We start from the raw sequence: 22,259 nt of genomic DNA on the forward strand, positions 1-22,259 counted from the left end.
AGATGCCAATATAATTTTTTAAAATTTTTTATGTTTTATTAACATATAATGTATTATTAGCCCCAGGGGTACAGGTCTGTGAGTTACCAGGTTTACACACTTCATAGCACTCACCATAGCACATACCTTCCCCAATGTCCATAACCCAACCACCCTCTCCCTACCCCCAATTTTCATCTAAGGTACCAAGGAATCATATTTAAATCAACAAACTAGACAAGCATCATGAGTGGAAGCAAATTTTTTAGAGGGCAACGTGCTAATACATATATATTTTAAAACTTGAATGTATGAGTATTCTGGTCCAGCACATTTCATTTCTAGGAGTTTATTCTAAAGAAATATTTAGAAACTGCATAATGGGTAGTCACCACAGCACTGTTCCAAATATTAAAAATCAGAAATAACCTAAAAGATTATCAATATGAACTTATTAGATAAACATATAATTATAAAATCTTATACAATCCTTAAAAAAAAAATTCAGGGAGACCTATATGTGGTATTAACATGGTAAATCTCCACAATATAGCAAATTTTGAAAAAGCAAAACAGGGCGCCTGGGTGGCTCAGTGGGTTAAAGCCACTGCTTTCAGCTCAGGTCATGATCCCAGGGTCCTGGGATCCAGCCCCACACTGGGCTCTCTGATCTGCAGAGAGCCTGCTTCCTCCTCTCTCTCTCTGCCTGCCTCTCTGCCTACTTGTGATCTGTCAAATAAATAAATAAAATCTTTAAAAAAATGTATATTCTAAGTACAATTTACTTTTGAAATTTAAGAACATAATAATTAAAATCTTCAACATAAATGAGATACACTACTGCTATTTCTCAAGAAAGAAAAAAACGTCCATTAGGCTCACCTAAAATAAAAGCAACTGTGGAATGAAGACTTGCTACTTCAAGCGTGGTCCCTGGGACCAGCTGCATGGACATCACCCAGGAGCTGGTCAGGAATACAGAATCATGGGCGCCATCCCAGGTTTACTCAGCCTCTACCTTTTTAACAAGATCCCCAGATGGTCAGGGGGCACCTGGGTGGCATAGTCGGTCAAGCATCCAACTCTTTGTTTCAGCTCAGGTCATGATCTAAGGGTCATGAGACCAAGCCCTGCATTAGGCTCCCACTCAATGCAATCTGCTTGAGTTTCTCTCTCTCTCCTTCTGCCTCTGCCCCTCCCCACCCTCTAAAAAATAAATAAATCTTAACACCACCCCCCAATGGTCTGAATTCATACTAAAGTCTGAGAAGCACTGGCTTATAAGAAATCACCTAACAGAGTCTGAACACCAGATCAAGATCCAGACAAAAAGCAAAAGTATTAGCTGGGTGACTTAGGTTACTTAATCTCTCTGAATCCCAATTCCATTCTCCTCAAACACACTATTTTGAGTTTCCTGATGTATCAGCAGATATGAACTGTAAACTGCTCTACAAGGGACAATTAGAACTCAGTTATCAGTCTTAGTGAGTAAATGCTAAAAAGTCAGTAACTTGCTCAAGTTCATCTATCTTTCATGGGCAATGCTGTCCATCCAACCTTCTCAGAGCCTAGCTTAGGGAAAGGGACTAAGGACTAGAGAGATGGAACCCAAACTGTAGATAGTATGTACCTCTGGAGAGGTAGTCACATGGGGGCAGGAGAGTAATGGGGGACTTTTACATTTTGTTCTGTGTATGTTATGATTCATATGTCATTTTTCACAAAGAGTGCTACAACAGATACAGCTATTCAAAGTAGGAAGAGGCGGGAATTAGGATCCCATCCCATTCACTAAAGTATCAATATGCTGGCCTCATTTTAAGACTTCCTCATGCCTGATCCCAGAGCCAGAGCAAAGGCAGTATTCAGAGGTGGGTCTGAGAAGGTGCCCAGGCAGTAGAGTCTGCAAAGCAAGAGTCACTGTCCATCCTAAAAGCTGCAGAGAGGAGACCCAGAGTCATCGTGGATTTCTTCTAAAGGAATCACAGGAGCATCTAGGACTGTGGCACCAAATCTTCCCAGGGCTTGAAATCCCCAGTGGGTGTATACCACCAATGCCATCGTTAGCACCCCTTTCCCTTCCTCCCTTCGGAAGCTGCTGCAGGAAGGAACACTGTTCGGACAGAGCTGAGGCTGGCTTCCAGTGCTCCTGGTTGACTACTCCCACCTATTTCCTTCCAGCACAAAATGTGCTAATCATGAAAACATTTCACAATGGCTTGCTTGTTATAATCCCCCTACTTCCAACAAACCTAATGTAGATCAGAATTAACAACTTCATTAAAAAATATGATTGAAGTTTAAACTCAGTTTTCAAGTTAATACTTCATTTGTTACTCTTTTAATGATCTAGGTTAATCGTTAGGGAAATTGGTTTTTGTTTTTTTTTTCCGTAGTATAAACATTACTAAGGGGGCACCTGGGTGGCTCAGTCGATAGGCGTCTGCCTTCGCTTCGGGTCATGATCCCGGGACCCTGGGATCGAGCCCCACATCGGGCTCCCTGCTCTGCGGGAGGCCTCCTTCTCCCTCTCCCACTCCCCCTGCTTGTGTTTCCTCTCTCACTGTCTCTGTCAAAAAAAATAAAATCTTTAAAAAAAAAAAAGTTACTAAGTTGTTATGTTTGAATAGAACATGAACTATGTTGGCAGTGAAGAGTAAGGGACCAATCTGCCATGATTTATCAGGTTTAATGTATGTATACTAACAACAAACCTACTACACACTAAAAACAGGTTTTACTATATAGCAAGAGTTACCAAACACGTCAACCTAAGTTACAAAATGAACAGATTCTCTTCTCCCCTGGCCCAACCTCACTTTTATTCTATATACCTACCAAGTTATCACAAATCATGTGAAATGCTCAAGCAAGCTCATGTTTCACAAGGAATTACAAAGAATTTTACATCCTTTGGGGGCGGTCTTAACAGCACAATCATGTTTTACAATGACTATATATTACCTTTATAACCGAGAAAGGTTTGAGTAAATGGTACCTTAAGTCAGCACTCAAAAGAGATTCCCTACCTGATTCTCCCTAATTCATCACACAGAGAGTGAGGAGGGACTATGTTTTGAGCTCATTTTATTTTGTTAACTGTTTGCTTGCACTTCATTCACCAACTACCGCATGTCAGGCCCAGGAACTGAAATTAAGACAAAGCCTTGGTCCATGATGCCAGAGATAACATGCATTGAGTATAATGGGAAAATAAAGTGCACAGGCCTCTGAGACCACCAGCAAAGTAACTGGTACACATAATTTGGAGAGACACAAACCCTTAACCTGAAAGTAGAAGACAAACGATATTTCACTGAATGATATTAAATGCTATCCTAATATCACTCAAGAGAACATCTACTTTGCTTGAGTGTGTGAATGGTGGAACATAAGTGTGCGTGAAGATTGTTTTATACCCACACAGGTCACTTTCTGAATAAATGGCTTTTTGTTACTGAGGCTCTGCTGTATACCTAAGAAGGTACTGTATGGAGGGAATAACTAAGCCTCTGGAGATAGGTGATCCTGGATTCCAAGTCAGCCTCCAAACTCACTAAATTAAATTACCTAACTTCTCTGAGCCTAACTGTCTCCTTCTATAAAACACACATGATACCACCAAAGGGCTACTGCAAAAAAATAAGTTTAATGTAATTAAAATGTATTCCCACCCCCACATCTTTTCTTTTCAGTTATTTCTTTGGAACATACAAAACAATTTAATATATGTGCTGCCGAAGCGAGCACCATACAAAACAACTGAAATATTTACAAAGCACTTACTCTTGAGTAAGCCTCATGACTGGACACTGCAGGAGGTTAGCAGACTATAGTTGCTGTCCTCATGGAGTTTACAATCTTGTATGTACGCTATGTTTAAACTTAAGAGATCTCATATCGCTTTGTACATACTTACGTGGTCCCTTATCACTATAATGTAATCTCCTGGAAGGTAATTTACACCTAGCACTATGCTTGGGACTTAGCATGCAAAGGAAGGAAGCTGAGAAGGGAAGGAGGAAGTAGTCCAATGAAATATACCGAATCATAAATTCTATTTAGTGCACCTTGCTTCCAAAATATAGAAAGGTACTTTTGGGGGAAGGGGCGGGTAGGACAAAGAGAAGATAGGTAGTAGAAGGAAGAATCACCTTTTTTTTTTTTAATATTTTATTTATTTATTTGACAGACAGAGATCACAAGCAGGCAGAGAGGCAGGCAGAGAGAGAGAGGGGGAAGCAGGCTCCCTGCTGAGCAGAGAGCCTGATGCGGGGCTCGATCTCAGGACCCTGGGACCATGACCTGAGCTGAAGGCAGAGGCTTTAACCCACTGAACCACCCAGGTGCCCCAGGAAGAATCACCTTTTGAAAATACTTTTTTAGGGGCACCTGGGTGGTTCAGTGGGCTAAAGCCTCTGCCTTTGGCTCGGGTCATGATCCCAGAGTCCTGGGATGGAGCCCAGCATCGGGCTCTCTGCTCAGCAGGAAGCCTGCTTCCCTTCCTCTCTCTGCCTGCCTGTCTACTTGTAATCTCTATCTGTCAAATAAATAAATAAAATCTAAAAATAAATAAATAAATAAATAAATAAAAATACTGTTTTAAACTCATGACTTAAAAGGAAGCTTTTTCCCCTTATAAATCATAAGGGAATTATAATTTTTTAAATATTTATTTATTTCAGAGAGCTGGGGGGATGAGTGGGGGGAAGGGATAGAGAGAGAATCCTCAGGCTGCCTGCCAACTGAGCAGGACATAAGGCTCAATCTCACGACCCAGAGATCATGACAGGAGCCGAAACCAAGAGTCAGATGCTTAACCAACTGAGCCACCCAGGTGTCCCATAAATTCTTTCATAAATTATATCCCAGGGGCACCTGGGTGGCTCAGTTGGTTAAATGGCTGCCTTCAGCTCAGGTCATGATCCCAGGGTCCTGGGATCGAGCCCCACATCAGGCCCCCTGCTCAGTGGGGAGCCTGCTTCTCCCTATTCCTCTGCCTGCTGCTCTGCCTACTTGTACTCTCTATCTCTCTGTCAAATAAATAAAACCTTAAAAAAAAATTATATCCCATTAAAAAAAAAATCAACACCTTCATGTTCTAGTAATATAAGCTAATTCAAAATAAAAACATAGTACAGACCTAAAATACAGCCAGCATGATGCTCTACTCCAGAGATGGGCAACCTACAATCTCCAGCCTTCTTTTAAACCTGCAAACTAAGAATGGCTTTTACATTTTTAAAGAGTTATAAAACAACAGCAAAGAAAACAAGACTAAGTGGGTCCAGCAAAGCCTAAAATATTTACTGTCTGTCCGTCGACAAAAAGTTTGCCAACTCCTGCTCTACTTCCTAACAGAATTTTGAATCTCTCACCAAATTAAATACTTAAATACTTCCGAGCTGACATTTAAGGCAATTTATAGGATTTCTCTCTCCACTGCCCTGCCCACTTGGCTCTTACTAGCCACTTTCTTCACACACAAGTATTTACACAAATATTCATTACAATATACTAGGCTAGCACCAAAAAACCCCAGAGGCTGACCATGTCTTTCGTTAAATAGCAAGTGTTCTAGGACAAGCATTTTCCCAACAATGAGTTTAAGTTCCACAATGGATTAGTAAAATCAGGCCTATGTTGACCAGAACCCATGACTTATGCCAACTTCTCCATCTGCACATATTCAACATTGGGGGAGGGGAGGACACCAACAGTTCCCAGTGCAAAGCCAGTAAATTGATTATTAATAGGCTGGAGTAACATTCACCTAGCTTCAATAACAAGGACAAAATAGGAAATAGAAGGTGACTTAGAACCAAATTCAGTAGCTGTGTGGGACACTTGTGGATTTGAGAGTTAAGTTCTTTACCTCTTACATCATACCACACGAGTCAAGGAGGGTTACTGACACATTTAAGACTCTAACAATAAAAAAGTGAAAAAAAGACCATTTCTGAAAGCATAGAAGAGACAGTTCAATCTAATACTTACGAAAGTACCCAAAATCTGGAGAGTAGTATGAACCTATCAAACGAATACATCAGAAAGAACTAAGTTTTATTTCAGCATGATTAGTAATATGCGATATGGGGCACAGAACAGTACTAAAAATTACCTTCCAGGACAAGCAACACAAGAATAAAACATTCCTCTCCCAACACTAGAAAGGAAAAGCTAAGTGCCCACTTTCCCTGAAACTATCAAAACCTGAGGAGCACTCAAAATGAGTATTCTTCCCCATTAAACACCCTGCAGAAAAAAATCAAAAATCCATATACATACTTTAAGAAACAAAGGAATAAAACTTAAAGAAGGATCTTACTTGAACTACTTTACAGAGATTCAAAAGTCTGAGAAAAAGTTTGTCATTTTTAAGGAAAGGTCTCTAGTCAACAGTTTCGATATACCGCATGCACACATCTTAAACGAGAAACTAAAAATAGAAATTTTTTTCTATTCCAGGGGAACCTTAGTCCTTACCTATAAATCTCTAAAATGCAACCCTACAAACTTCAGATACTGAATACACTGGGTAATTTTCTAAAAAGTGTCAATGAATTCAAAGTTTCCTTTCCATGCCTAACTCTCTGTAATGGTTTTATTATGACTTCTAATAATGAAATTAGCACTACACCACCAATATAATGAACATACAAATCCTGGGATCATTCATTACAGTACCAAATTATTTAACATTAGAAACACTAGAAACCCAAAGTGGCTCAGGAACCACTTGTACGCACTTCAGGAGTGTTAATTCACGCACCGGACTTATTAAGCATTTATACAGAACATTTATATTTGCCAAGTGTTTCATAATCATTTTTATTAGCTGTTTTACTCCAAAAGAATCCATGAAGAACTTACAGAAGAGGAACCTAGACCTAGAGAGGAACCAAAGAAAACCAAGTTTATTCTGGAGGAAATAACACCATTCTCTTACAAGATGCCAGATACTCTTAATTACTTTTCATTGGCAATATGAAATTTTTCAAGAAATAAGCTATGAATTAATGAATGTGAAAAATATTAAGGAAACACTGCACTGAATTTTCTGGAAATGCTTAAACACTCTGAAGTACTCTGGAACACTATAGTTCTTTACCCGGACACAATGCAGAAGTAAAATTCTCCCAAACGGCAAACTTAATGGCCAAATATAAAAGCGGTATTTTTCACACTTGCTTTAAAAAAGGTAATCAAAGCTCACGGAACAAGCTTAAAGCCAGGTCCTGCAACAAGGAGTCAGGTCCACCACGAAAAAACTAGAACCCAGCTAAAAGCAGCGTGAGGAGGAAGTTCTGGAAGGAGCCTGAAGCCGCTGTTCAGCCCGCTCAGTGAATACATCTTTCCGAAGATAATGGTTCTAACCAGAACTTGTGGTTTAATCTCAGCACCAGCAATGGATCCCATCCAATGTTTTGGAGGATGAAAACTTGCCCCCAGCGCTAGACGTGGAGGAAAGTTCCTTCCTTGGCCCATTTAAACATCCCGAATTTCTTTTATCTTGGTGTTACATCTTAACGAGAAAAAACTGTGCGCGCGCCGCGAGCGCAGTTTGCCTGCGGAGTTGTCCTGACCCCAGGTCTCTCAGTCAGAGCCCATCAACGTTAATTCCCGAGTCCGGGCTCGACTCCTCATCCAGCTAACAGCCCCAGCCGGTACATCGCACACTCTTTTCTTTGCCCTCCCCCTCCTTCCCACCTCCTGCGGCCAATTTCGTGACCCACATCCCTAGACCCTGCAGAGCCCCAACATAACCCCCCCATTATACTTCCGCCCCGGTGGCTTCCCAGTTAACCTTCACTCCAGCCCCCACCCCATCTTTGTCTCGTTACCCCAAATACAGCACCTCAACGTTCCCCACTCCCAACCGCAGCCCTTCCCCCACCGCCGACCCCCACCCTCCCGGTCTCTTCCCCACCCCCACGTCCCCCTCCCCTCGGCTGGGTCACCCCAGCTCCTCGCCTCCCCAGCCCCGCATGACCCGTCCCCTCCCCCCAGCTTCCTCTGTCCCTTCCTTCCCCTCCCTCGGCCCCTCCGCCCACGCCCACCCCTGCTCCCGCGGGTCCCGGGCAGGCCTTTCACCTTGTCCATGAGCTTCCAGCACTTCTCCACCATCTTCTTGTCCACGGTGCCCGGCGGGTGGGGGCTGAGGTGGTGGTGGTGGTGGTGCGGCTGGAAGGCGTCCTTCATGAGCCCGATCAGGCCGCCCGAGCCCGAGCCCCCGGAGCCGCCGCCGCCCCCGGCCCCGGAGCTCTTTTTCACGTTGCCGGCCATGGTCCGGGGAGGGTTGGGGGCCCAGCCGCGTCCGCCGGCTCCGCTCCGCTGCGAGCGAGGGAAAGAAGGAGGGCGTGAAGGAGGGGCCTCTCCCGGCCGCCGCCGCCGCTGCCACCGCCGGCTGTCCGGGCGGAGGGAGGGGCGGCCGCGGGGAGGGGAGTGGGCGGCGACGGGAGCGCGGGTCCGCGCGGGCGCGCCCCTTCCAAGAGCGCGAGCCCGGGGGCGGGAGGAGCGCGCGGAGCTCGGCGAAGCCGGCGGCCTGGTCCCGACTGGGTAGCGACCGCTCCTGCGCCACCCCCTCCCGAGTCACAGCTCCCGGAAAGCCGCGGCCAAGTTTCCGCGCCGCCTACCCCTCCCCTGCCCCCGGGGGCGGGCCCAGGCGGAACCTTTGCGCCTGCGCCCTCTGCTGGAGAAGCCGGGAAAGGAAGGGGGCGGAGTCTGGCAGGAGTCTGCGCACTAGACAGAAGCCGAGCCCTCCATGTTCCTTGTGGGCTGTAAGGTTGGCGCTTTGAGTGGACATTTAAATGAAGACAAGTAGCAGTGGAAGGAACCTCGACGTCAAGTCTTTCCCCCATACCTGACGGATGAGGAAATTGAGCTTAAAGTCATTTGCTTGGAGAAAAACAGAAGTTCTTTCCCCACCCCTTGGTGTTTTGAACTCATTAAGTCGGCACCAAGGACAAGAATGTGACAAGAATGTGACTGTTGCCGATATTCAAGCCTCAGAAAGGCTTGAGACACTCAGGCCGCAAGCTCTTCTTCCAGGCCTTTTGACTTTCTGAAAACAAAACACCTCCCCCTCTTTTGGCTTCTGAACACTAGTTCCTTTTTCTGGGAATTGAGTATGTACTTAAGATTCCCCAGCTCAGCGCACTGGGCTCCACACATTGCGCAGCAGGTCAGCGCGGCCGGCACAGGCCTTGACCACAGATGCTGTAAGATGGGTGTGAGCTCTGACCAGAGGAGTACTCGCTCCTCTTGTGGAACAGAAATGCAGTTCCCAGTCATTTCCACTTCTCTAATCTAAAAGTTCTGTTGGAAAAACTTCGAAAAAAAAAAAGGGAACTTTCTTCCTAAAGAAGGAAGTGCTCTGCCCTAATTTGCTAATTCTGAGCCTCCTCTTTGGGAACTTGCAGGCTCTAGTGTGTCTATAAGTACTCAGTTCCGTCTTAGATCCCCCACCTGGGTCTTCCACAAAGCCCGTTGACTGATAAGGGAATTAACTTTACCGTGTGCTCCTGTCACATTTGGGGAAAATCTCTCTGAACTCAAGCACCCATCAGCCAGACATCCTTGCTTTGCAATTCAATGGCCTTTACCTAAGATTGATTAAGGAGTCGACATTATTTCTTATCAGTAGAATTTCCTTTAATCAGTTCCTACCTAGAGAGAGAAATCTCCCAAGGGAAAATCTAGGCAAGCCTCTTAGATAATTGTCAAAACTTCCCATCTACCACCCTGGTTGCAGTTCCCTTTCTCTCCCCTGATCTGTTTACTGAAACGTTTTCCTCACTAGTTTCCCTGCCATCTCCAATCCATTCTGCCACCAGACCAGTCTTCCTGACGTGTAGTTCTGATGGCATCAGAAAAAAAAACTTCAGGGGCGCCTGGGTGGCTCAGTGGGCTAAAGCCTCTGCCTTTGGCTCAGGTCATGATCTCAGGGTCCTGGGATCAAGCCCCACATCAGGCGCTCTGCCCTGCAGGGAGCCTGCTTCCCCCCCGCCCTGCCTGCCTCTCTGCCTACTTGTGATCTCTGTCTGTCAAATAAATAAAATCTTTAAAAAAAAAAAAAAATTCAAACATTCCTGATGGTCTACTGGATGAAGTTAACAGTCATGATCTAATCCAAACTACCTTGCAGTTTTATACTATTCCAATATGTATATCCTATGCTGGGTGAGTCACCAAGTCACAAAATACCACAATTCTTTCTTTTTTCACCACCATGGCTGAGAGTGTTCCCTCTGCCTAAAGTGTGCTACTGAAGGGGCACCTGGGCACCTGGGTGGCTCCGTGGGTTGGGCCTCTGCCTTCTGCTTGACTCATGATCCCAGTGTCCTGGGATCTCTTCTCGGCAGGGAGCCTACTCCCCTCTCCCCCTGCCTGCCTCTGGGCTTACTTGTTTTCTCTCTCTCTCTGTCAAATAAATAAATAAACTCTTAAAAAAAAAAGAAGTGTGCTACTGAAGTCCTACCCATTCTTCAGAACTCAGCTCAAATATGTTCTTTCTCACCAGACATTCCAGCTAGAAATAATCCTTTCCTCTTCTAAATTTCCATAACCCTGCATTCTCACAGATGCCTCATATTAATTTATGCTATGCTGTCTGGTAGACTTTAGTCTTCCACAGTACCTAACACAGTATAAGTACACAGGGTATTTTTCCCCCTCTTCATCAAATGCTAGATTTAATGGAATACAGGCAAGAAATTGACCCCTGGACCTATATGGGTTCCTCTGGGTCATCTACACATCTCTGGCTTCCTTTAAGGCTTCCAATTTTTATTAGTTTAGTACCACCTGGATAGAATGTAATGGTATAATTTGTACTTTATTTCTGCTTGCAGGAGCCATATTTCTGGGGGCGCCTGGGAGCCTGTGACTCTCAATTTCATCTCAGGTCATGAGGTCGAGCCCTGCATCAGGCTTGTACTGGGTGCGGAGACTGCTTAAGAGTCTCTCTCTCTCTCTGCTCCTCCCCCACTCTCTAAGAAGAAGGAAAAACAGAAGCCATAGTTTGGGTTGTTGGTTTTTTTTTTTTTATTTTTTAAGATTTATTTATTAGAGAGAGAGCGCATGCGGGACACATGCAAACGGGGGAGGGGGGCAGAGAATCTCAACAGATTGGGTGCTGTGCAGAGCCTGAGGGTTGGGGGGGCTCTATCTCATGACCCTGAGATCAGGACCTGAAGCAAAATCAAGAGTCAGGTGCTTAACTGACTATGCCACTCAGGTGCCCTACAAAAGAGAAAAAGCCATATTTCCTTGAATATACAAATGACCTATCTCTCACATTTGAATAAACCAGAGAGAGTCTGTGTCTCTCTGAAACTCCCGGATGGGATCCTATTCAAAGAAAGACAGAGTTCTGTGGAGATGATCTTACCTATTTTCACTTCTAAGCTGAAGTTAATGAAAAAAGAAGGAAAGAATTACCTTTTTTTTTCTCCCCCCACAATTTTACTTGGCATGTTTTCAACATATACTGAAGATGGGATTGGATTGTTGATCACAGTGTCATTTGCATTCTTGGCTTATTCAAGAGCCGGCTGGGTTTGTATCATCACATCATGTGACATGGGGCACTTTCTTACTCCATTTCACCTTCACCCAAACCACATCCTCATTTTGCACCCGAAAGTCAGTTGACTGAACATATTTGAAAAGTAAATGCTCTTCAGAGGCATGATATATTGTTTGTTTTCTGTAAACCCTGTCCTCAAAATGCTGGCCCCTGCATCGGCATAATGCAGAGATTACTCATTCCCTGGAAAATGACCACAAACAGGCTTCTAGATGAGGAGAAGGACTGGGGCAGGAATCTCTATTGCATTTCTGTGCAAGGGGGAAGGGTTCAGGGGAGGAGGGGCGGAAAGTAAATGAAAAACACACTTTAAGATGAGAAGAAAAGTATTCTCCAGATTTGGGAATTGCGCACAGAGTTATCTGACCCTGGGGTACAGGAACTGTAAGCCCCAGGAAAGGCAAGCCTGGTTCTTCTCTTTACGCTGTAAAATGTCTGAAGAATCAGAGAAGTACCCTGCAGCCACCAAGGTGACAGACAACTAAACATGAATGAACCACCACCTGAATCTGTCCACTCCCCAGAGGAAGGCTTTTTTTTTTTTTTATTGTATTTATTTATTTGACAGAGAGACAGATCACAAGTAGGCAGAGCAGCAGGCAGAGGGGAGAGGGGGAAGCAGGCTCCCTGCTGAGCAGAGAGCCCAATGCAGGGCTTGATCCCAGGACCCCGGGATCATGACCTGAGCCAAAGGCAGAGGCTCAACCCACTGAGCCACCCAGGCACCCTGAGGGAGGCTTTTTAAATCCCAGATCTCAAAGCATTTCTTCAGATCTGCTCCTGACAGCAGGCAATTGACCAAAAGTGTTGACAGCGAGCGAGAGAGAGAGAGAAATATCTAAAGGGTCTGCAAGATTCCTTGACCCACAAGAGGAAAATCCTGACGTTTCTGCCATTTTCATTCTAGCCAGTACGGTGCCCAGAGATCCAGGTGGCAGACAGATGACAAGGCCAGAGTAGCTGGAAGGAGGGTGGGGATAAGGACAAGTCGCCCATCATACTCCCTTCCCTGAATTTGTTTTTCCAACCACTCATGACCCCAGCAAGTTGCTAGGAAGTATCCCCAAGAGGCAGGCACCCCAGACATGGCCCAAGAATTTAAGTAGAAAAATTTAGGAGACACCAGAAATCATGCAAGTCCACTAGAGGGAGCCCCGACCAACTCAGTACTGAGGGGAGCCTGGCAAAGTAGCTTCACAGCACCCGACTGAAAATCAGCCACATTAGGGAACAGGGGAAGCAAGGCAATAAATTAAGTCCCCACAAGGGAAGATAGCCCTGTGAATACCCAGCTAAAATCCGGTCCTTTCAGGATTTACAGCATCAAAGACTTAAAGACCAGGAAACTGAGGTTGAGCAAAATTAAATGGCTTGTCAGAGTTTACACAATCGGAAGGGGGACTAGAACTCATGGCTCTTGTCTCTAACCAATATCCTTTCTTCTACATTTGTCTCGCTCTATGTCAGCACCCTGGAGTCCATGGGTCTACCTCTCCTCTGTGTCTCCTTTCTCTAAAGTGAGAAACTCCCTCAGCTACCTTCTGCACTTCTTCCCCTCATACACTGCAGAATGCCTTCCCAAAGCCTAATAATGCCATTGTGCTCCCTCATGAGCCCTAGGGATATAAATCACCTAGAATGGCTACTGTCAGCCCTTTTCCTCTGTATCAGCATAACAGCATCCTGTCAGATGTGAAAATCTGTCATTTGTATGTCTCGAAACTTCAGGCACTGCTGCGTGAAAATAAAGCATAGTTAACCGGTTCCAAAGCTCTTTCTCCTCAAAATACATTTAGGATTTAGGGATAAGGAGAGAAGCGACCCTCCAGGACCTTGCTATTTTAAGCTTTGTGCTTGGCACATTTCACCTGCCTATGAGCTCCATGTTTCTCAGTTACCTGGACAACATTTGGTCTCCAGAAACCCAACCGTGCAGTTCTCAGTCCTGCCCTCAAAGGAAATTTGCCACCCTGGATTGGCTCCCAGAACCCAGGCTCCTCCTCAGGCTTCAAGCTGGTTGGGCCTTTTCTCTGCCCCTCCCATGAGTGGGTCACCCCACAGGGAAACACAGCAGAGGCCAGAGAGGATCCTACAGGTAAGAAGAGGCAGGGCAAGGATGATGGGAAGAGGGAAGGGACAAGTACTGAGATTTATTTTCTCCAAAAGATGATTGAGAGAAATGATTTCTGCCCGTAGAGCCTGACTGATAGAAAGAAACAGCTCCACCCTCCCCACATCCCAGCCTTGCCTAAAGTTCCAAGGAGTCCAAGCATGGAAGCTTCTGGAAGTTATAAGAGAAAGACTAGGAGACTAGAACATACTAGAACTCTAACTTTCCTAGGACTCCTGGTTCAGTCCAGGGGTCAGGAAAGGAGCCCCATGCCCAGCCTTAAATATGAGTCCTCTCCTTCCCCAGGACAGCAAGGAGATGCCACCCAAAACCAAAGGAAAAGGGAAGAAAACTGGGGCACAGAAGAAGAAAGAGAATGCGGGCACTGGTGAGTCAGGGCGGCTGGAGGTGAGTGCCTCCTGCTTCTCCAGACTCTGGCTTGGAGACCAAGCAGAGGTGCTCCAGAGAGAATGCAGCCCTCTGCATGACAAGACGGAGTTTTCATGCCCCTTCCTCTTCGTGCCTTCCCCCTGCCCCCAGGTTCCATGGAGCTGGGAAATTGGGGAAATCAGCACGCACCCGCTCCGTGGTGCCCTTCCGGCTCTGCGCCTTCCTTAATATATTCCTCACCCATATTCCAAGTACCTACTCTGTGCTGGGGAGCCAGGACACAGGGGTGAACTCAGTAGCCTCTGCCATCAGAGATCCCTCATTTAGAGGCCCTCAGAGCTGCAGGAAGAAAGTCCAAGCTATAGGCTGAGGATAGAGAGCCATGAGAAAGGCTGAGATTATGATAAGCTGAGACTTTGCCAACTTGCCAAGGCAGATGTGGAGGCCAAGTCCGCACACCGGCGGGCAGTGATGGAGAAGGAGCTGCTCCAAGACCACCTGGGTAAGAAGGGTAGAGGCTCTGGGACACCAGAGGTGGGACAATGGGGCGGTTTGCATCCTGGAGGCTTGGATGGTTGGAGCTGTGGCAGGAGGCTGAGCTGGTCTCTCCCCCGTCTCCCCATGGAGAAAGACTTGACATTGCGAGGAAGGGGTGGGCAGTGAGGGTGGGTGAGGATAGCTATTTTTCATAAGCAGGACATGGAGTCTTGCCTTCTTAGCAATGAAGAGCTCATGGGATTCTAGGGGGAAAACCAACCAACCAACCCAGAGAGAGAATGAGAGGCTGGGAATCTGCCACCAGGTTCCCAGAGGTGGGAGGAGTCTATCAAGCCCTTGGGGCCTGATTCGGTGGGACCCCCAGGCCGTTGTGAGGACTGCTCTGGGACTTTTCACAGCTCTGCGGAGGGATGAGGCCCGCCGGGCTAAAGTTTCTGAAGAGCAGCTGAGGCGGAGGCTGCAGGTGCTGGAGGGGGAGTTGGAGGAGGCCCGAAGCGAGGGCAAGGCCATCTATGCAGGTGTGTGGTTGGCCAGGCAGGTGGGCGGGAGGCAGGGGCCTGGAAGAGGACAACCAAGAGGGCCAGAGGAAGGGAACCGGGGAGGACTTCTATCTGTTATGCGTAGCCCTAACCTTCCCGGCTCAGCATGGATCAGGCAGGGGCCTGAAAGAACCAAAGGAAGGCCTCCAGGATGCTGGGCAGGAACCTTCCAGGATGCCCAGGGGCATGTGCTTTATGGATTACAGAAAGCACCTCTTGTAATGTGGATTACAAAAACTTACATGGCCTCGTCTCATTGGCTCCTTGGGAGTAAGTGGGGAGAAGGGCTAGAATCCAGGTCCCGAGCTGGACCAGGTTGGGGAGGGGGAAAGGGGTGTGGTTTCCCAGCTCTGCCCCAGGTGTTCCAGTTCTGCCAGCTTCTTAAAATCACAGGAACTGAGAAGGTCTTTATGTTCCTGTCCCACTGGGCCAAGCAGGCCCTTCCCCGCCCACAGCTTCCTTTCCTCTCTCCACTACTCCATCCACACCCGGGTCCCTGGTCACCCTCTGCCCCCACCACAGAAATGAGTCGTCAGTGCCGGGCCCTGCAGAAGGAAACGGAGACCCGCAGCAGGCAGCTGGAGGAAGAAGTGATGGGCCTCCGGGAACAGCTGGGTAGGCTTCCCCACCCCCTAAGCCCTTTCTCCCCTGGGGCACTGACAAGGTCCAGCCTGCAGGGGCGGACTGAAGATCGTCTTTCTCTAGAAGACTGCGTGCGGTCTAGGCTCTTGGACCATTTTCCCCACTGACTCTTCCCCCATGGAGGACTGGAGCAGAGGGTTCAAGATGACAGAAATCTCTAAGTTGTAACTAAAGCAGACCTGGGTATCTCATCTCATCTCCCTCTCTCCATGATCTCTCCAAATCTGGGTCTTTCTCCCCACCCCTGCCTTATCGGTCATGAGCAAAACATATTCCCTCTCAGCTGATTTTTTACAATGAAACTAAGGAAAAGATATTTGACTTATGTACTTCCATATCTTCAATGCCAAGTGCATGCCAAGTCCTACATAATTATTGCTAAATAAAGGCATAAACCTTCCAGATAAACAAAAAGACTGTAACAAAGAGCAGTAAGGTTTTCTTTTCTCTCTTGGTTACAAGATAGAGTTGAACTATCTTAGCATGGCACATAAGGTCTTTCATAATTGTGGTCTCAGAGTTTTCTTAACCTAAAATAGCCTCAATTTCTTTCTTAGTAGTGCCACGCCCAATGTGGGGCTTGAACTCGTGACCCTGAAATCAAGAGTGGCAGGCACTATGGACTAAGTCAGCCAGGCTCCCCTAAAATGGCCTCAGTTTAGCTACAGATACCCAAGAGTTCCTTCTCTGCCATGCAGATCCTGCATTTCTTTCCTAATCCTTGCCTTATCTCAAATTTAAAATCAATCAGCATTTAGGGAGCACCTCCTGTATATACGAGGTATTTCCCCACACATTCTCGCATTTAACTCACAGTAAGCCGGTAAGGTTTATAACAGTCTGTCTTAAAAGATGAAAAAACTGAGTCTGAGAGAGGCATGCCTGAGCTTACACAGGTACTAAGTAAGTGACAACCAGACTTTGGACCCACATCCCTTGTCCCAAGTCCACTACTTTCTCGGCTGTACCTTAATAGTATATGTCAGCTCTTTATACGGACTGTGGGAAAATTGATGATCCTGGGGGAAGGCTGGAATGATCCCATTTAAGTTCTGCTTTTTAGGCACCTTTGGGGACTCTGTTCACAGGGAAAGTGTCACTATGCAGTCCCCTTTGTCCTTCTGCCCTGCCCCGCAGAGACATGCCAGAAGGAGGCCAAGGCTGTAAGGCAAGAGGCTGAGCAGGCCCTGGGAGAGCGGGACCAGACTCTGGCTCAGCTTCGGGCCCACGTGGCAGACATGGAGGCCAAGTATGAGGAAATCTTACACGTAAGCACCACCGTTGGAAGCCCAACCCCCAGTACCTAGTGCTCCCCTATCCTCCCACTCCGACCCAAACTAGTTCATGCTGCCATCGTCATCAGTGGTAGACCCGGGGGAAGGAGAAGCAGCATCTCCACAGGGAATCCTGCTCTGTCTTGAGGGCAGACTGCCAGGGGAATACAACCATGCCTACTTACTAAGAGTAAGAACTTGAAGAAGACACTGGCGAGGAAAGCTTACAGGCCAGCCTGGGGCACCACTCACTCTACCCTCTCCTTTCCTGGGGCCTCAAACTTGGTGTCTGCAGGGCAGCCTGGACCGACTCTTGGCCAAGCTGAGGGTCGTCAAGCCTCAGTGGGACGGGGCTGTGCTGAGACTTCATGCCAAGTACAAGGAGCAGCTCCGCCAGTTTGGACTCAACCCCCTGGATCTTTGAAGCTGTAAGCCGCTAGTCTCTGGGGCTCTCGGAGGCTCCAGCAATAAAGCTATCTTGATGTAGAACTCAACAGAACTGTGGTCTGTGGCTTTTTGGCAGATATGAGTGTCTCCTTTGGGGGCACCTTGGTTCTGGGCTGGCCCATTGCCCTGGAGACTGAAAGAGAGGAGAGAAATTTGACAAACTCTCAGCTCCTCTCTTAGAGAAAATGGGCCCCAGGCTTTGAGTCTGAGGCCTTTCTGGGGCCCTTCAATCACCATCCTCTATTCTCCTTCCCCCTGCCAAAACAGGCAGCCAGATTCGTGGGGGCAAGGCCCTTTCTATAATAAACCTACATGACCATGCACCAGCCCCCACAATCCTAAGGTGCCTCCAGAGGGAAGGTGTAGCTGCCCTTCAAATTCTTGCAATATATGCGAGAGTCCAAGAGTCATGCCTGGGGTAAGTTCCATCTGGAACAATCCTAGCCAGCTTCACAGCCTCACTAAAGGAAACTCTGTGTCCCTCCTCTATTTTATAACAAACACCCATTACTACTTCACTTCCGGTCACGTGGAAGGGGTCACCAAGCAATTCCCTAACAGCTCTGTGGACACCAGCTGGGTATCTTACGATTTAATTCCATTCTGGCACCACCGATGTGAAGAGAGCATCCGATCCCACAGGCCTCGGGCTCAGTCCCACAAGACTGCCCACACTTGAAAAGCCTGTGTCAAGTCCAGCTCGTCTCCTGTGCTTCTGACCCATTGGTGGAAAAACTGAGGTTCCCACGAACCCCTCCTCAGGTTCCATCATCTGCTAGCGTGACTCACAGAACCCAGAGAAACGGTTTACTCACTAGCTTCCAAGTTTATTATGAAGGACACAACTCAGGAAGAGCCAGGTGGCAGGTTTGCTGGGGGAAAGGCACGAGCATTGGAAGCCTGTGTCCTCTTTGGGGGTGCCGCCCTCCCAGCATCTCTGTGTGGTTCCATCTTTTTGGTTTTTCATGGAGGCTTTGTTTACTATGGAGTCATGGTCCATGACACCATTGGTGGTTGGTGATTCATTCCACCTCCAGCACCTCCCCTCTCCCAGGAGGCCCTGCGTGGGGGTGGGGTAGGCTGAAAGTTCCAGCCATCTAATCACCTGGTTGGTTTCCCTGGCAACCAGCCGCCCATCCTTAGGTGTTTTCCAAAAGTCACTTCCTTAACAAAGTTAGGTTTGGTTGAAAAGGGCTTGTTATGAATAAAAGAAGATCACTCTTACTACTTAGGAAATTCCAAGGGCTTTAGGAGCTCTGTGCCGGGAAAGAGTATAATTTCTTTTAAATCCCAGCACTTGTTTCAGGCAGAACTCCATCAGTGGGACACAACTCCCAAAGCTCCCATAGGACTTCCTGTGGAACCAGAGGACAGACCGCCCCCTAGTGGGGCTGGCTAAGGCCTCTGGCCACACCTTCTTCTGGGAGGTGGGCCCAAGGGAAGGGAGGGAGACCCAGGGCAGTCCTGTGATTGGAGGTGCCCAGAATCCTAGAGCTGTCCCTTCTGGCTTAAAGAGAGCTTCTCAGCTCCTACCATCACAAGCAGGAGAGTGAAGACAGGAAGGCCACTGGGCAGGTCTGTGCCAAGCAGGAGAGGACTATAGCAGCTCTGACACTGGAGCCCAGTCCTGAGCAGAGAGAGAAGAGAGAAGGTCATTCAAGGATGAGAAGAGTAAACATTTTCCCTGTGCCCACCTGCCCTGTGATGCCCAGGAATGGCAGCGAGGTCCATGGGTCCTTCTGTCCCCACCTATCATGGCCTAACATCCCAACCTGCATGTCCCACACTGCTTCACCCTGTGGTTCCCTTCTCTGACTCCCTCTATCCTTCTCTGGCTGCCTGCAGTCCATCTGTCTCTTCTATCTTACCTCTCCAAACCCAGGGGGATTGCAGGCTTCCGAGCCCTGGCAAGACCTCGCTGCCAGCTTCAGGTGGAGCGGTGGCTCAGCCACAGCCAGCTGCTGAAGCTTTTCCAGGTCATTCTCTCCACCCATGGGACACCCGTTCACCTCCAGAATCACGTCTCCCATTTGCAGCCCTGCCTGGGCAGCTGAGCCTCCTAGGGTCACCTGGTGGCAAAGAGAGGGGTCACAGAACATGGGATACCACGGAAAAGTTGCTGGATTGTTCTAAGACCTCGGGAGGCAAGCAGATGAAGGCTCATCAGGAGGCAAATGATTGGAAAGATCCAAGGCCCATGGGGCATAAGTCACCTGGGAGATGAAGATTCGAGGCTCACTGGCCACACAGCTAAGTCGGAAGCCATAGCCACCGCCAGGCGCAGGGTATAGGGAGCACTGGCGGGAGCCGTCTGGGACAAGAGGCACAGCTGTGTCTTCAACTGGTAGGTCCTTGGTTTCAACCAGAGAGACCGAGCAGGTTTCCTGCGGGGAGGCAGGAGCCTCTGTGCTCTCCAAGAAGAGAAGTGGGGACAAGCGAACCTGGACGGAGGCGGGTAGAACAGACCTGTGGCCTCTCTGCCTGAGCCCTGCTCCATTCCCGCCCGCACTCCAGCCCCCGCCCCGCACTCGCACCATGCTGAAGAAGCGGTCAGCTTTAGGGTCGACAACAATGAGGGAGACACAGGAGCCCTGCGCCCGGATCCTGGCCACCGTCTCCTCATGGCCCAGCCCCTCCACACTTTCCCCAGCCACAGCCACCAGCCGGTCCCCAGCCTGCATCCCGGCTTTCTCAGCTGGCAGTCCTGGGTCCACCTCCCACAGGAACTGTCCTGGGACATAAACATCCTCAGCGCTCCTCCCCCAACCCCAGCACCAGCCCCGGGGCCACTGTGGGCACACGGAGGAACTGAGCCAGGGTGTACACAGGAGGAGGAGGAGGGTGGAGGCTCAGGGCTGGGGTTTTTTGTGCACCACCCCCAAGCCACACCTTCCCGACCCATCTCTGGGGCTCCCACTCACCGGGGCGACCGTCAAGACCTTTCTCCTCACGAAGCAGGAACCCAAAGCCCTGGGGCCCTTTCTTTAGGTGCAGACAGCGGGGCCTGGTGGGCAGTGCCCAGCCCTCTGCCAGGGGTGCAGCCAGGGGCATTCCCAGCTGGCGACACTGTTCCTCCACCTCTAGCCCTGCCACCAGCAGGGTCACTTGGTCTCCACTCTGCCAAAGCTGTGGGGACCCAGTGGGGCATCAGCATCAAGCATCTGGGTGGGGAGGGCAGAGGCAAGCGCTCCTCACAGCCCCAGGAGGGAGGCAGCAAGGTGGGGGAGAGCAGAGCCTAGGACCAACTGTCAAGGGAAGGGTGGCAGGAGGTAGAAGGTCAAATTCAGATGAGATGCAGGGGGAGGAATCGGCTGCCCGAGGCAAAGCCCTGGGGCCCAGGTGGGTGAGGATGAATGGGGAAACGTAACATACAGCCATACCTTCCTGCTGAGCTGGTTATAAGTGAACTTCTCCACGCTGACCCCGTTCACTTCCAGCAGCCGGGCCCCAGGGGGCACCCCTGCCCGCTCAGCTGCTCCTCCAGTACTCAGCACCAGCCAGAAAGGACCCTGATGGCCTGCAAGCCAAAAAAAAAAAAAAAAAAAAAGCAAGTTTCAGTCTGCTGTCTGCCCTGAACAGGGCTGAGATCCCCCTCCTGACCTCCCTCCTGAGCCCCTAAGCTCACTGTAGGAGACACTGAAGCCAAAACCACCCTCGTCTTTCACTACGTGGCACAGTCGGGGCCGGACCCCAGGGCCGAGAGGAGGACAGAGGTGGGCGCTGTTCCCCTGCTGAGCTCGAGCGACATCATGCACGTGCTGCGCCAAGACGGTCAGCAGCACCCGGGGCCCGCTGGCCCGGATGCAGCGAACCACCTAAACCGAGGGGGCGTGGCATGAGGTGGGGCCCGCCCCTCCTGCCAACGCCCCCTCCCCAGAGCCTACATTTAACTCCCCCGACCCAGCTGTGTGGACACCTTCACTCAACCATTCCCACCTGGACAGCCCCAGATCCCGGGAGGCGGGGGAGGCAGAGGCTTGGGTACTGCCCGCCTATAACCAGGGAGGGGGCCCCCTGGCTCCTCTCTCCCCGAGGTGCCGTGGAGCGTCCTTCGATTCCACAGGGAGTCCCCCGGCCCAACCTCACCACAGCGTAGTCTTCACATTCCACGATTCGGTCATTCACCCCCAGGATCCGGTCCCCTTCCCGAAGGCCCTGGTACTGGGCAGAGGTGCCTGGGTCCACCCTGCACACCACAGGCCCAGCCCTGCCCAGCTCCTGCAGGTGGAAGCCAAAACTCCTGCCTTCCTCTTTGCTCAGCAGACAGAAACGAGGCCGACGCAGGCGCTGGAGATCTGGGGGGGAGGGGGAGGCAACAGAAGAGGGGGAGGGGAGGGGATACGGCCCAAGTACAGGTCACCTTGGCCTGGCCGACCCTGCCCTTGTGATAGGGCACCAGGCAGGCTTCTACCCAGTTAGGTGTTGGACAGTGAGGCTAAATACCATGTGGGCAGAGTGGCTTGGACAGAAGAAAGCAGCCAACCCCTTCCTACCTCCATGCACTTACTCCCCACCAAGGCTGCTATCAGAGGGAGGCAGAGTGGAGTGGTTACCAAGGAGATGGAAGGCGTGAGGAGCTGTGGTATCTCTGGGGAAAGGGAACGGTTGCCCAGGGCAAGGGGGTTACCGGAGGGGTCGAAGTCTTCAGCCAGAGAGAGGACAGGATTATCAATGCCCAACTTTGGGTTAAACTCAAACTTCCTGCAAGGAGGCGAGGGATGCAGGTAGGAGCGAGCTGATGACATCTGGACTCTGGTCCCAGCCTCTACTTGAGGGGCGAATGGCAG

At 49.1% G+C, this 22,259-nt stretch overlaps 3 protein-coding genes across 3 annotated transcripts in view; 1 reads left to right on the top strand and 2 right to left on the bottom strand.

Moving 5' to 3' along the window:
- CBL (Cbl proto-oncogene) overlaps positions 1 to 8,570 on the bottom strand; it is a 72,736-nt gene extending 64,166 nt beyond the window's left edge. The window contains exon 1 of the mRNA XM_080815314.1: positions 8,077 to 8,570. Coding sequence (XP_080671440.1) covers positions 8,077 to 8,268 — 192 coding nt within the window. The 5' untranslated portion in view covers positions 8,269 to 8,570. The remainder of the gene's footprint in view (positions 1 to 8,076) is intronic.
- A 5,064-nt stretch (positions 8,571 to 13,634) lies between these two features.
- On the top strand, positions 13,635 to 17,517 carry DRC12 (dynein regulatory complex subunit 12 homolog). Its single transcript, XM_080815566.1, has 7 exons — positions 13,635 to 13,667; positions 13,989 to 14,070; positions 14,509 to 14,574; positions 14,969 to 15,088; positions 15,632 to 15,724; positions 16,889 to 17,019; positions 17,321 to 17,517. Exons 2-7 carry the CDS (start codon positions 14,001 to 14,003, stop codon positions 17,447 to 17,449), a joined length of 609 nt encoding a protein of 202 aa, XP_080671692.1. The 5' UTR covers positions 13,635 to 13,667; positions 13,989 to 14,000; the 3' UTR covers positions 17,450 to 17,517.
- Positions 17,518 to 18,275: 758 nt separating this feature from the next.
- NHERF4 (NHERF family PDZ scaffold protein 4) lies at positions 18,276 to 22,217 on the bottom strand (the record flags this gene model as incomplete). Its single annotated transcript, XM_080816393.1, has 9 exons — positions 18,276 to 19,099; positions 19,341 to 19,541; positions 19,686 to 19,913; positions 20,007 to 20,203; positions 20,394 to 20,598; positions 20,853 to 20,989; positions 21,098 to 21,287; positions 21,559 to 21,767; positions 22,100 to 22,217. The coding sequence occupies 9 exons, from the start codon at positions 22,215 to 22,217 to the stop codon at positions 19,070 to 19,072; spliced, it is 1,515 nt and encodes a 504-aa protein (XP_080672519.1). The 3' UTR covers positions 18,276 to 19,069.
- Between the last annotated feature and the right edge of the window lie 42 nt (positions 22,218 to 22,259).

Source organism: Martes martes (assembly GCF_963455335.1).
Source record: "Martes martes genome assembly, chromosome: 10".
NCBI lineage: Eukaryota > Metazoa > Chordata > Mammalia > Carnivora > Mustelidae > Martes > Martes martes.